This window comes from Lytechinus pictus, chromosome 9 (assembly GCF_037042905.1).
Source record: "Lytechinus pictus isolate F3 Inbred chromosome 9, Lp3.0, whole genome shotgun sequence".
Lineage (NCBI taxonomy): Eukaryota > Metazoa > Echinodermata > Echinoidea > Temnopleuroida > Toxopneustidae > Lytechinus > Lytechinus pictus.
In genome coordinates, this window is record NC_087253.1 from 11,403,468 (window position 1) to 11,418,529 (window position 15,062).

The 15,062-nt window shown below is 39.4% G+C and overlaps 1 protein-coding gene across 1 annotated transcript in view; it reads right to left on the reverse strand.

The window, feature by feature from the left end:
• LOC129267751 (trichohyalin-like) overlaps nucleotides 1-15,062 on the reverse strand; it is a 79,685-nt gene that overhangs the window by 49,428 nt on the left and 15,195 nt on the right. Inside the window, exon 3 of the mRNA XM_064105068.1 lies at nucleotides 12,333-12,459. Coding sequence (XP_063961138.1) covers nucleotides 12,333-12,459 — 127 coding nt within the window. The remainder of the gene's footprint in view (nucleotides 1-12,332; nucleotides 12,460-15,062) is intronic.

Below are 15,062 nucleotides of genomic sequence, written 5' to 3' on the forward strand. Positions count from 1 at the left end.
TTGTTTCATTCGGAACCTTTCCTGGAAAAGGTAAAATTTCCCGAAATTTTCGGAATTTCGGGAGGAGTGGAAACACTGATGTGCATCACGGGAATATCTATATATAACCCTTCATAATGCAATGTTATAAGGGGTTATAAGTAATATCACGAACATGCTATTGAAATAAAAATGTAGGATTTTAATATAAAATCGAGAAACTTTTCAAATTCAACTCTTTGCGTTTACTCGCATTTCTCTATTTTATTCCTAAACTTTATATGCCCTGTCGCCGAACCCTGCATGTGTCTTTCCACATTTTTTAAAATCGGATTAAAGTGACATTTTTAGATTGGTGACTTCATTTTTTTGTACAAAATACAATCTGGACGTCTCAGGATTCTGGAGTTTCTTGGGGCTTTGCTATCTATGCCTAGAGAAAGGGTAATAGAGAGGAACGATAAGAAAGGATATAAGAAGAAGAAAAGTGAATGAAATAAGAAAAGAGGAACGATTTGAAAACAGAAAAAGTAGAAATCATTATACAAAAAAAAATCAATCGCGAATATACTTTAAAAAAATCAGCTTGCGTTTTACATGCGCTCTTATCATTATTCAGGAAAATATGCAGCAATATTCCAAAATAGTTTATACAATGTTTCGTATTAAGATCTTAATTTCAACAAATATCAGCTCGCTTGGCGTATAAACTTTATACTTACCATAAGACCGTATTTGATTAGAATGACCCGATTCAGCTCTTCATGTCAAAATATTAATAATTTTCAACTCGTTCTTCGTGCTCCGCGCTCGCACCATTCTGTTGTATAATCAATGCAATTTAATAAGTTTGAATCTCGGGTTTTCAGTTATTTTTTTCCAAGCAATGTGCTTATAATGACAATCCTCGATCCTGCTAATTGTTAATATCATAATATGTTGGGTGTGGATCATTTGGTGTGTGTGGGTTGAATCATATTTTTAATAAGTACACTCTATTATTCATGCCAAAATTTTAAACGATATTATGTTTCTTTTGTTATGAAAATGCTAATACGCATTTACGAGAACAATAAATCAAATCGAATTGTTTAAGATGAACATACCCTGCGTGATTACCAAAAGTGAGTAGAATGACCCGTTTAAGATGTTCATGTTCATAAAAAAGTTCGCGCTCCTATATTTCTTTTCAAGGCGAAATATAAAAATAAACATTACCTTGCGCGCTTCGCGCTCGCATCATTAATTTAGGCCATAGTAGGTCCATGATTGTAAGAATAAAGCTACGATGTACTTAAAAATTCAGACTTTAGTTGCATGGGACACCCCCCCCCCCTTAATGATAATAATTAAGCATTTATCAGCCGATGTGAAAGAAATGTGGATGGAAATATTTCTTACCCCCCCCCCCCCCCCCGAAGTACGTAAAAATATACATTCTGGCACTGGCGGCGGAAGATCATGCTTCAACACCGCCGGAACACCGCCAATCCAGAATCTAATATTTTTATGCTTTCGCCGCCGGCCACAGAATAATGCAATTATTTTTATGTCCTTTTCATCCCCAGCATATACCTTTATATTTTATATATTTTATGCTGCACCAAATCTTTTTATATAATTATTATAAAAATGTTCGTTACATTGGTTGTTGGGCTGTGCAGTTATGTGTTGGAGGGGGGGGGGCAGCTTTACGTTGTGCAGGGGTGGATCCAGGTTTTTCTAAAGGGAGGAGGCACAATTCATGAGAAAATTTTGAAAAGCAAAAAAAAAAGAGAAAAAAAAGGTTTTCATCTAAAAATTTACAATCTAAAGGTATTTCGCCAAAAATTTGTCAAGCAAAAGAAGAAGAAGAACGCACCTCGCGTTCAAAGGAAGGGAGTGCATACGTGAGTAAAATATGGCAGATTTACTACACAAGTTTTGATTACTGCTCTCAAAAAGGTGCTCGGCCCATTAGAGAAACAGTCTTGAATAAATGAAATGTTATAATCATGTGACTGCACAATTAAAAATGAATGTCCTGTATTATGTTCATTTTTCGAGCGATATGGGAAGAGTCTTACGTAATACCAAGTCATTTGCATACCCACATAAACAACGAAACGTTCACGCATGGGATAAAGCCATCCTTCCTCAGCTAGCCATGGTCCATGCCTCAGCTTAGTCTGCTGGGCAAACCCTTCACTCGAGTTAAGGGTCTGAATGTGCAGCCTACTCATGCCTTGTGTACTGAAGGCTCTCTCGCTCCAGCAAGTTTTGTATGTGCTAGTCTTTGCGTGGAGGCATACTTATTGATCAAAGTTCCAATCAGGGTCTGTGCCTGCAGACTAGCCTCAGCTCACGACACACGCAGACTAGAGCTCGAGAGACCACATGTTTTTCTTCTATTCTCAAGTACATGTATGATGTTCTGGATCGCACATATTTTATTCTGGTGCTACACTTTCGCTTTATATTCATGTAATATTAAAAGTACATCGCCCCAAATTTGCCACGTTACTACCATCCCGGCGAGGAGTCAGTAAGTCTGCATTTTTCTTATCTTAGATGGTCTGTACATATCTTTCGTTGCGCTATCAGAATCTGTTTTTCTTCTTTCATACTACTTTCTCTGCTTCGACTAGAACCGTCAAGGCACTATAGAAACGAGCCAGCAGAGAACATGCGCTGCATGTAATGTTTACAATTCTCAGTGCATGCCGGCCGGAGCGGCCTTGCCCCCATTCACTGTTGGTTGATTGACAGTTCTCGCTTGCGTGTCCGTTACGATCTCAACGCAGAGGGAGGCATACAATTTTATTTTCAAATCGGGATGTCACAGTAATTTGGGAGATCGTCTAGTAGACGAGTTCTAATATAATCACATTTTCCTACCTACTAACAACTTTGCATTCAAAATAAAGATGATTTCCAGGGTTTCTTAGAACAAGTACATAAACTCATAAACATAATTCATCTTAATTTGAGAATTTTTTAAATCAGCTTCTCACAATGTTAAACGATCCCTTTAAGTCTGAATCGTTGCTGCTCTAGACAATGGTTGTATAACCGCATGAGCCCTTGCAGTACATTGCATCCCAGTGTAGAATACTCAAGGCTTGCGATTGCCAACATAATATGCTCTCATCAATGGGCCAGCCGTTCCTCGACATGTCAGATGTATTTGTCTGACCCGAGCTACACCGATCATGTATCATTTAGTTACATGTCAAGCAGGCGCGGCTCCAGGGGAGAGGGGAGCTGGGTAGGGGCATGTTACCCCCTCCTCCAATTTTTTAGCTTAACATGTATACTGAGGATCCCTAACACAAAAAGTGACCCACCATTTCCTGGTGGGAGTTCCTCCCTACCCCTCTCCCCAAGGAGCGAGATACATTTAGAGAATTTCTAATAGAAACATGTTCTGCCCCACCCACCCTCATCCTGTCCCCTTATGATAGGTCTACCCTGTATCTGCCTCTATATCATGAACAGTCTATCTTCAACAAACAGGAAGCTATATGTAGTATAACGTAAACAGGGGTGTGAATTATGATTGCAAAATAAAGAGCCAAAAGAAGATTGGAAGAGCTCCAACACTTTCATCACAGAAAGTTCAAACAAGCTGAAAATAATATAAACAAAATAATAAATAGCTGACATTGGCCTTAAACGCTGAACCCTCTCACCCCCCTGTATACAGGTGTCGAAAATACACCACAGGTTTTATTATAACATCAAATTGCAAATATATCAAACAGAACACTTATGGTTATCGAGCTCCAATTGGTGTTGACCAAAGGCTTAGGTCACAACCTCCAAATTAGCCTGCTCTGCGACCAGGCGGCAGTTTTTTTGGGGGCCATCCGGGCACCACTGGTTTTTGGGGCATTGCTCGGTCGCCGCTCAAGATTTAGCGCTAAGTTAAAATTCAGGCGACGCCTGCTCACTTTTCACTCACCACCCTAAATATGCTTGGTGCCCTGGTGGTTGCCGACATGATCGAGCAGTCACTGCCGAATGATTTAGGTCAAAAATTGAACCTGTGGGATCAAAGGCTGTCGAGCGGTCATCAGTCGATCTTGTGGCGAATTCAAGATCGGCCGGGTGATTACTTAAAAATGGGCCAGTGGCCTGTGGGAGACTGCCCGGGAATTGGTGGGTCTTCAGCCGATCAGTACTCGGATGCCAAACAGAAAAGTTTGATTTAACCCAGATTTGGCCTTGAGTAATGGGTAATCGACAGGGCACTGCTCGGCCATCGATATTTTTACAGTCCTCTCGACATCTACAATATTCGTTGAGTGATGCCTAAATTCTAAGGGCGCCCAAGCAGGCCACTAATCAGCAGGTCGCCACTCAAGTTTTGACTGAAGCCTAACACCATGAAACCAGTGTAAAAAAAATTTGTGCAGCCCTCTAAGACACTGACCGGTGTAGTTTAAACATAAACACCACACTCATCATTGCGTTGAGAGGCATTTCACAAATATCATGCAAAATTGTTTGGTCAGGATCAGGACAGGGGGCACCAATGTAGAATATAGGGCTCTCTCTCTTTTCATGTTCCAAATTCATCTATGATTAAGCTCTAGATTAATGATTTCATTTCATGTATCTCTTCCAAATTAATTCTAGAACTGTGGCAGATCCAGCTCAATTGGATACTGTATCATTTCAGGGGAGTATTTTTATACATACTCGGCCATTCAAAAATCTCAAAAACCTCACAACCTGACCCATACTGAAACATACTTATAAAATCCAAGACCTCTGCAATATTAACCAATATATTTAATATGTGTTTAAAAGTTTCATAAGCCTCTATTGGTAAGGCAATGCTCTGCTGATGGCTGAAAATACTGCCGGCAGTAAGAGAGTTAACATCCAATGTTTAAAGGTCATAGGTTTTAACCATCAATTTACTGTAAGCTAGCACATCAACAGTTGACTGACAAATGTTTCAGTCTCGAGTGCTTTCAACGAGGTGTGAAATGTTTGAGATGTGGTGAACCGTTACATGGATGATCAACTCCACTGCAACAGTCGTAGGAAATCAAACTTCCAGATGTTCAATGACTATTTCATAGATTATTTCAAATATTCATTCAGTAATTTCTTAGTATTGCCCAGCTAAAGCTATTTCTAGAAATATAATCCTAGTTCATTGCATGAAAGGTTGTCACTCATATTGAGAGAAATTTATTTATGATTATGTGACTTAAAAAAATATCTGTGGAGAATGTGACTCTGTAACTCCCTGGAGTGCTGTCTGTATAATAAATACCTTTTTTTCTACTGGTCCAACCTGTTCATGTCGGACCAGTAGATCCCCAATTTTTCAATTTTTTACTGGTCCGAACCTAAAATTTGCTGGTCCCCCAAACAGAAAAATATAAAAAGAGACTTGAGTTTATTTTGCTGACTTTAATTGCTTTTATTGCCCCCCACAACATAATTCATGAGAGCCATTTCTCAATTATGGAGAGCCATTTTTGAAGATGCCAGAGCCATTTTCATAATTTACAAAAGATAAAATATCATTATTATCAGTTTGATATATTTTTTACTGGTCATGTCGGACCAGTAAATCTGGGTATGTCTGAAAAACTACCGGCCCTACAGCAATTTTTACTGGTCGGGGACCGTCGGACCAGTGCCAGTGTCGCGCCCTGTATAGTTTCAGAAATAGTTGTGATTAATCCAGTCAGTTACAACTATGGAAAGCAAGCAGTGTGACTATTCTGCCAGACAAGTTGGCCTTTTGGTAGAGTGGCCAACTCGTGAACGGGAGGTCATGAGTTCAATGCCCCACCAAGTTATTCCAAGTTATTCCTACTTGTCAGATACTCAATGTATTATATTTAATGTAGAGGGGAAATACTGGGAGAAGAGTGGCTACCCTGGGTAAATAAGAATTATTGTGAATTTTCATTATTCTAATTGTACCCGACAGATTCTAGTGTTTACACATGGTTGACTTCAAGGCAAAAGTTACATCCCGCATGCATACCTGCCAACCTTTGATAATAAAAAATCAGTATCAATACTACGAGGGCTCCGAGTGGGTGTCCGACCCGTTTTAACGGTAGGCCTAGGGGCTCTTTGCATTTTCAGCATGTAAGAGTAGCGCATTTCCCTACACTTTTTAAAGCAAATATACCCACATAATCTACCTTTATGTAATTTAATATCATTTGTCAATTAAAAGAAGGTCTTTAAATATCACTTTTGTGACAAAAAACACCGTTTCATGCAGGTGTGATTTGTTTTCATTTAAATCTATGAATTTTTCATGTTCACCAGAGCTCTCAAAAACTTTAATTTTGAATATATTTTTGAGAGCCCTCTATTGGTGGAAAGTGAGATTGATGCAGGTCTTCATCTCCACAGATTCTCTTTTTAATTAGAAAAAATTAATTTCAATAAAAATATCAAACATTTATCCAGCCTATATCAAGAGAAAATAAGCCAAACATTGACAATCATATTCATGTTATTTCACCGCACAGGGGTTACTGACTAAGGACAAAACCTAAATTGGATAAGTGCTTGTTGGTATAAGAGAGCAGATTTTCGATTTTCAGCCATGACAAAAATGCGCCCGACCAGCAATGCGCACTTGCGGTGCGCCGGTGAGCTAAGACGGGGAGGCTGAGGCGCAGCAACTCGGCGGGTGCCGGGAGCTTAGGCAAGCGAAGCAAGTAGATTTGGCGTTCGGCTCCGAAGGCTCAACTTGAGATCGAAATTTGATAATCTCTTTTCTTCCTCAAAAATTTGACAACTATTCAAAAAATAAAGTACAGATCAATGTTAAAATTGCGTTGGGATAGATCTAACTTAGAGTAGCGTCGGTGCACGGCTGGCCGGGCGGCGCGGGGGTATGGTGTGCAGCCGTTCGGCAGCAGCTGCAGCATGCAGGCAGCGCAGAAGCTCAGAAATATACCACTGAAATCACCAAACACACTAGACATACACTGCACATTCACTAACTCACTCCCTCACTACAAAATCTTCCGGCGACATGGGCAAAACCTCAAATAAAAGGTGAAATTTTCTTACCTAAATCACCATATTTCGCGTCAAAAATATCACCACCGGTAATTTTTAACATCGTAGTTAGGAAACAAGGGGTCTAAAAAAGTGTATTTTTCACGGTTTTTCCGATGTTCGTGGATTATGAAAACATGTCCTCACTAAAAACTGGCACTTTCGCGAGCCGATGTCAGCCGCCATTTTTTTCCGGAAGTCAACGCTAAGTGCGGTCGTAGCGTGTACGCTCGTTATTTTCACATGCATTTACAATGGAACTGCGCACTTAGCAGTGTTTGCGTGCCGTTTAACGTCGCTCTCTAGCTCTGTGCAAAACTAGCGCATTTGCGTAGCCGTGCGCTCCAGTTGTTTATGCGTTAGTCGCATCTTGATATGAGCCGTGCATGCGTTAGTCGCATCATACAGCCGTTTCAATAATTTCAACACTATATTGATTAACCCAAAAATCTGAATTTTGGTTTTAAAATTCGGAATTCGGAATGGAGGTATAAAAATCGGTATAATTCCGCCAAAATCGGAATGGTTGGCAGGTATGCGCATGTACTATTACGTCTATTACAAAAGTTACATCATGCATGTAACTTTAGTAAAAGTATGGAACAGTCCCCTTGGCCCGGTAACATGAAGCTTAATCATTGATGATAGTGGGCTGATTTCTGTGACTGATCATACACAATTATCAACAGAGACGATTATGAAAATCAGGCCCACAATCAATTGCTAAATTTCATAACACAGGGCCCTAGTCACTGCAAGGTACAGTAGTGTATGAAGTTCACAGACCAGGCCTGTGTATGATATCTCCAACACGTCGCCGATTGAAAGATCGTTTATGTGTAGCGCAGCAATTAATTCACCCAGCGCTAGTGGGCTAACTTGGATGCAGCGTGTCTAATTATCTCTGCCCCTTGCTGTAACTATCGCTCATTAATCTTCTCGATTCTCTATCCCTGCACGTCCCTGCGGAACCTATTCCAGTGAACTTTCAATGTCTCACTCAAATGGAAGAGCAGCTGTCCTGGGGAGATCTAGGGGTTAACTGGTGTCCAGCTTCCTATCACCATTCCTAAATTACATTACAACTGACCATGTTGATGGAGTTGATCAGGGACTAAGTCAACATTGCAACTAACATGGGGGGGTGTTGTATGGCAACGGGTCTTGTCGCATTGTAATCACTATGTACTTTCCAATCTATGAAAAATGTAGCCAATCAATGTACTCAAACACCAATTAAAAACATATTGCTGTAAAAGTATGCGACATACTAACAATTACATTTATTGATTGTAACTTGATAACGTTTTTTTTTTTATTTCATTCCTATCAGAATGTAGCCTCATATGAGCTTATAGGGATACTGAATCGTACACACTCACTTCAATAAGTTTCCAACTCCCAGTCCCCTCAACACAATTTTTGTTCCTTCATTTTGCTGGGGTATGCTGCGTTAGTAATGTACAAAGCTATAGCTGTCGTAGTGGTTGGCCCAGCTGGCACAGATGATTTCTGAGTGACCACTACTCATCAGTGAAAACACTGCTTCCAAGCAACACTCATTTCAAACACAACTCCTTGCAGAGAAGTACTGTACAATTGAAAAGTACAAGCTTACATACACAATCGTAATTTCGTAATTTTCTTCAGCAAGGAATTCATCCAGTGTGCTGCACTTGACCCAGGTGAGGTAAATGGGTACCGGCAGGAAGTAATTCCTCAAAAAGCTGTGTGCACCCATGGACCTATTACGAATGGACATTCAACGAGAGCATTTTATGACCACCACCTGTTTCCAGCTGTCAAAATTGCTGTCTAACCCTTAACTTTTTCTTTACGCGGTTTTTACAACGACCGCCCGGGGCAATTGTTTACACAAGCTCCTTTCGGCCGATGATCGTCACCGATCGATCACTGGCCCTCTTTCGACCAAAGACGGTCATGTTGTAGCCCCGATTGCCAATAGGGAAAGTCCCTACATTACCTAGAATGCAATGCGCAATTCATATCCGGTTTTTCAGTACATTATTTTAGGCTGTCTATAATGTGCGATTGTCGTCTGTCCATCAAAAAAAATCCCGTTAAATTTCATCAATCCTGTGGAATTTTATGCCCAAATGAAAATCAACTTCTGACCGAAGGTAAGTGCTACTATCGACATCAATACTGTCCGAAAAAGATGAAATTTTAACGTTTTTCAGCAGATTTTTTCGTCAAATTTCAACTGCTTTTTTGCCGTAGATATACGGATCTGCAAGGTGATGTCAATGCATTTCATTTCCGGTTGTTAGCGATGTACGTAAAAAATACGTTTATGCACGACTGTTTTCTTGTTTCTGCTATCATTTTCATAGCGCTAACGTTCGCTGCTGTGCGTTGCTTTTGATAAAGTGAACGAACAACATCGCAATGGGTAGGAGCAGCGTACAATTGATTTCCGCTGTCCATCAGTGAGAGCGTGTTTTACGACCGGCTTGATGGGTGTCAGCTGCCAGCGCTCTGTTTATAAAAGGATTAGCGGCGACGGTCTTTGGGTCAAAGGAGGGGATTCGTTGAATGTTCATTCGTAATAGGTCCATGGTGCACCTGAATAGGTAGCCTAGCTTAGCCGGGTAATAATAATAGCAGGGCCCGCTGGGAGAACAGTTTTCAGAACTGAAGTGGCTACCCTGGGATAATATACCGTTATTATTATTATTATTAATATTATTATTAACCTTATTCAATATTAAACTTCCCCAGCAAGTCTTAACATTCCAAGAATTGTGCTTGCACAGATTTCCATTTTTATTCTTGTTTTGGGTACAGCCTAACTGGATATTAGACAAAACAGCAACAGGGCTCAGTGATGATTAAACAAATGGTTACTAGATGAATGGGTTGTACATTATACCAAGTAATTGGTCAAAGCAAATTCTCGGAGTATTTCATTTCATGTCTATTTCGAACAATAAAATAGGGATTTTCATCATTTTTTTTCAAAAAGAAATGAGTGTTTCAAAAAATCACCAAAATGTCCTGTCTGCCGCTTGTAGTGTCTTTGTCTGGGCTTGTTCCTGATGCAATCTATTCTATAAAACCAACTTAGACTAAACAGAAAGTGGACAAAATGGGGGTAGACCAAGTGGCAATTTACCATATGGACACAAATCCTGATGCAATTGCAATCTAGTCTGTATAACCAACTTTAGATCAAAGATCATGTTCGATTGCTGTGATGAAAGTCAGCGATTGGTATCTAAGCGATGGGGTTACTAATGAACAGATGAGAGACAGGAAAGGGGTTTTGTCAACTAACTCACTGAACAAATGTTATAAGCTACCGAAAGAGCTTGGATCTGAATGGCTGATAGCAAATAAGTCAGTGAAAATCACTGATAAAAAATCTGTATGAAATGCTCCCCAGGAATTTCATTTCACACCTATGCGCATAAAATACTCTCATTTGAATTTGATGTTTAATGCATTTAACTCCTGGGTCACATTGCATATTAAAAGCTTATATAGCATTTGCCATCCAATAGTATCTTTTATGAAATCCTTGATTCTGATTGGATGTTGATCATCGTTACCAAGGTAGTTACCTTTGGATGGCAATGTTATCATAATTTTATGCAACAGGGCCCAGATCTGATAATTACTGTCCAAAGAAAAATAAAAACCCAGCAGGAAGTACTACACAGTCAGCTAAGAATACCAAAGCTGTAACAATTTTTGTTAATGTTTTACTGATAAAGTTTTTTGTCTCTCTTGTAATTTTGAATAAAAGGCTTTCTTTCACATTTGATTTTTTTCCAAGACACTTTCCAATGATTGGCAGTGACCCTTTGTGGAAGTAGGATGGGTTTCCAGTCTCTGGGGTGACTATTGAAGAGACAGTTTGTTCTAAAAGAATTATTGCCACAATAGGCTGTGCCAATGTCAACAAAGTACCTGGCATATTAAAAAATATTTGTGTCTTGCCAGTCTTTAATCCAAGCTCTATGTGTGTGAACAGATTCAAGAACACTGGAGGAAAAATAGAAAGGAGTTTGCTCTGCAAGATCCCAAAAGTACTGCTATATCATGTTACCATGGCAAGACAATACCCATGTGTATTGCACATCTTTACTCCAAGACCGATGCATGTGCCTACATCCCGGGGGGGGGGGGGGGGGCCACTTACATTGACGAGTGGATACCATGCGCGACCAAAAAAACACGTAAAAAGGATGTCTTTTTCAAGATAGGGCACGTTATGTACGTAACGTGATGAGGGTGTCAAAAACACCAAAATAATGAAAAAAGGGTATCTATTTCACTAGGAAAGCTTCTACGTGTTTAGGGTCAAATTTGCAGGGATGATAAAACAAAATTAAAATGTTTTATAAAGGATGTCCTTTTTGCCCCAACACTACGTGTTTAGAGTCCAATTTGCGCGAGGTGTGGAAGGTGGGGCCGTACTAACCCAAACTGACGACCGACGGACGGCGTGACATAACAATCGCTGTACTTGTTTAGGGGTTCATTTCAGGGAATACTTGCCTAGAGTATCGTTTTGTTTCCAATACTTGTTAAGGGTAGGGTTTCAGACGCCAATACTTGTTAAGGGGTGCATTTTCAGAATATGGAAAATACGTGTTTAGGGTGCTTTTCGAGACCCCATGGTCGCGCATGGTATCCACTTGTCAATGGAAGTGGCCCCCCGGGGCCTACATGTAGTCTAATGAGCACTGGGTGAAAACTGAGGAAGTAGTTCAATCAGCAATACTTAAAACCAAACAACAGTCCTGCCCCTCAACAGTACTCTGATTCTTTTACACCCAGACCCACTTCAAACTTTGTTAAAACAATATCCCTTTATGCACAGAAATACATGTAAGGCACAAAATAAAGTCATTCAAGTAACAAGGAAATTAATTGTTTAGCCCAGCGCACACTACACAATCCGATACGATGCAATGTTTGAACAAATCACATTTTGTGAAATTGAAGTTCAATAATGCTAGGAATACTTAAATTGGAATTCTGCTTTGCTACAAGCTTTGTGGTCGGAGTAAAATCCAAATAGGCTTCAAGTCGCAGCCGATGAAGACGTCATTGCGATTTAGAATTTAGAAGGTTAAAAACAGACTGAAAATTTTATTTCGGTACTTCATACCACTTTTTGGAACTTTCATTAAGATTTTATAGGTTGGAATGTTCTATCAAATGCTAATTATAATTTCACTGAATATCGTAAGAATCATCTAGCATGTGCCAGGCTTTATCTCTGGGATTATTCAAACTCAGGATTAATCAAACTCGGGAAGTTTAAGGGTTAAAACAATTCACTAGCTTACCTCTTCTTCTGCATCGGCTGCTTCTCTCTCTGCTCGCTCCCTGGCCCTCTTTTCTCTCCTCTCTCGCCGCGCTCTCTCTTCGTCTGTTTCCTCTGTTGGCCCATTAGTCTCCGTCTCCTCTGCCCCTCTACAAGAAGTTAAAGAAAAACAGCTTAAATCTGATACTACTAAAACTCTACATGAATCTATAAATCTGATGACTATTTAATTCTGTAATTTTTATATAATCCTTACACAGTGAGCATTCAAAATAGTAAGAACAGGATAACCAGTTGGCTAGAATGAAAAAATCTTCACATTATACTATAGAGCTCCACACTAACCCTTCTTATCTACTGGTCCAACCTGTTCATGTTGGACCAGTAGGCACCCTGTTTTTCAATATTTTACTGGTCCGAACCTAAAATTTACTGGTCTTCCAAAATAAAGAAAAACATGAAAAAGACTTGAGTTTCATTAGCTGTCTTTTATTGCTTTTATCCCCCCCCCAAAAAAAAAAAAAAACCAATGTAATTCATGAGAGCAATTTCTCAATTTTGGAGAGCCATTTTTGTGACTTCTGAAGGTTTCCATGGCGAAGAAGAATAATGTAGTCGGTTTCACTGTACACCATGTATCTTTCTTTGGTAAGTGTTGGTTTCGGAAAAGGACCACCCAAACTCAATGTTTCGACAAGTGTGTTCTTGTCATCTTCAGGAGAATGAGCATAGTCTGTAAAATTCTCTTGAAGACAACACGAACACACTTGTCGAAATGTCGAGTTTGGGTGGTCCTTTTCAGGACCAACACTTGTCCAAGAAAGATAAATGATGAAACCTTCTACACCAATTTTAAGATGCCAGAGCCACTTTTATAATTTACAATAGAAGAGAAATTATCATTTTATCAGTTTGATATATTTTTTTACTGGTCAGGTCTTCTTTCAATTGTTTATCATACGCTGACATGCCAAGTCTCACGCATTATTTGTGAGACTCCCTCATTCAGGGCTCTTGCTCATCCCCTCAAATCTCTTTGTCATGCACCTATCACAACCTATCCTCATACATATTATACACAATGCCTGGGTCGCACGCCAAATTACACAAAATCTCATGCAAAGCTCGTCTTTGAATTTGGCATCTCTGAAAATAAAACTAGCCTAATAGCAGACCTTTCTGTGCAATCAAAACCCATGACAAATGCCCAAGTGATATATGAGAGAGCCGATGATGTCACACACTCAATATTTCTTTAATACTTTATCATTTCACAATATAGAATACGTAAATGGCAATTTAACTTGTTCAGGGAGGAATAAAGACTTATTTCCCTGTGTAATGAGGGAAATTTAAAATATTTAAAATTTCACATCATAAATGGAAAATAAAATAGGAGTGGATTTTTTTAGGAAATGAAGCAAAATATTTTTGATGCAAAAGTTTCATAACATTCTCATTTCACATCCCATTTTTAATGAAAGTTTCAGCATAATGCTGGCTTAAGTTTTCTCTGTTTATTCCAAACAATATTTTACTGGGGTGGACTTGACCTTTAAGGGCTAATCCTACGATATAACATCCTAACATTCATACGGTAATGATAGCCATCTCCCGGTTTATGCAGCTATCACCCACAGACTACCACCACATGAGCCAGTGAGTTCATGCACACACACAGTAGCACAGGCTGCGACGCGACACTCGGCCAGTACATCTCCCTATGTATACTACACTTCCCAATTAGAATTCCAATAGCCTTATAAGGTTTGCCCATCAATACTCTACAGACTTTATTCTAGACCTGCTGTATGAAGCAATGAGTGATTGGGATTGTCGCTTGTTCCATGATCAGTGATGGACCAGATCGCACTTTGGCAACATATCAATGTACTTGAGATTGAAAAGCTTTAGTTTTTAACCAAAAGATTCCAAACGCAGGGGCAATGGAACCACAGGGACTTGTAGCTGTGTGGGCTTAAGCCCTCCCCGCACTTTTTTCCGAAAACGTGTACAAAAGCACACAACTCACATCCTTTTTATGATTTCTGTTGGATAACAATTTTTAGAAGAACTAATGATCTTGACTTTTTGAGTGAGTGAACTCGGCTCTTCACCAAAACATGACACCAGTGAAAAGGTAGATTACACGATTTAGCTCTCAATTATCCTCTAATAATGACCCTTCTAAGATATATATTTCCAACACTCAAAGATACATGTAGTGGTGACCTTTACATCCTGGGTCAAACTCACTCAGGGTTCCCACAAAAATTGGAAAACAGAATTTCATGACTTTTCCATGACTTTTCCATGACTAAATTGCTGCTTTCCATGACTTCCTGTGACGTCCCAGGAGTAATGGAAATTAAAAAAATGGAAATCATGAGCTCCAATTATAATAACAGAGTATGATCACAGAGTATGAGAGTTGAGAGACACGACAAACTGGAATGCTGAAAAGTGGGTTTTCCACTGATATTATAAAGAAGGGGAAACCAAGCAATTAAAAAAATATAACTGCCTGTGTTTGCATTCAGATTTTCTAAACCTGATGGGATTTCAACTTGATTTGATTAAAAGTATCCATGAGAAGACCTCCATTATTCTAGTGATAAATACTGAGACGTCAATGTAATGAGTAAATATTTGGTTTGGAACATTTGTGTTGCTTCAGATCATTTGCTGTGATGTTTAAAATATGCATTAAGATTTTTAAAAACATGTTTGACGTTTGTTTATTTTAACCACA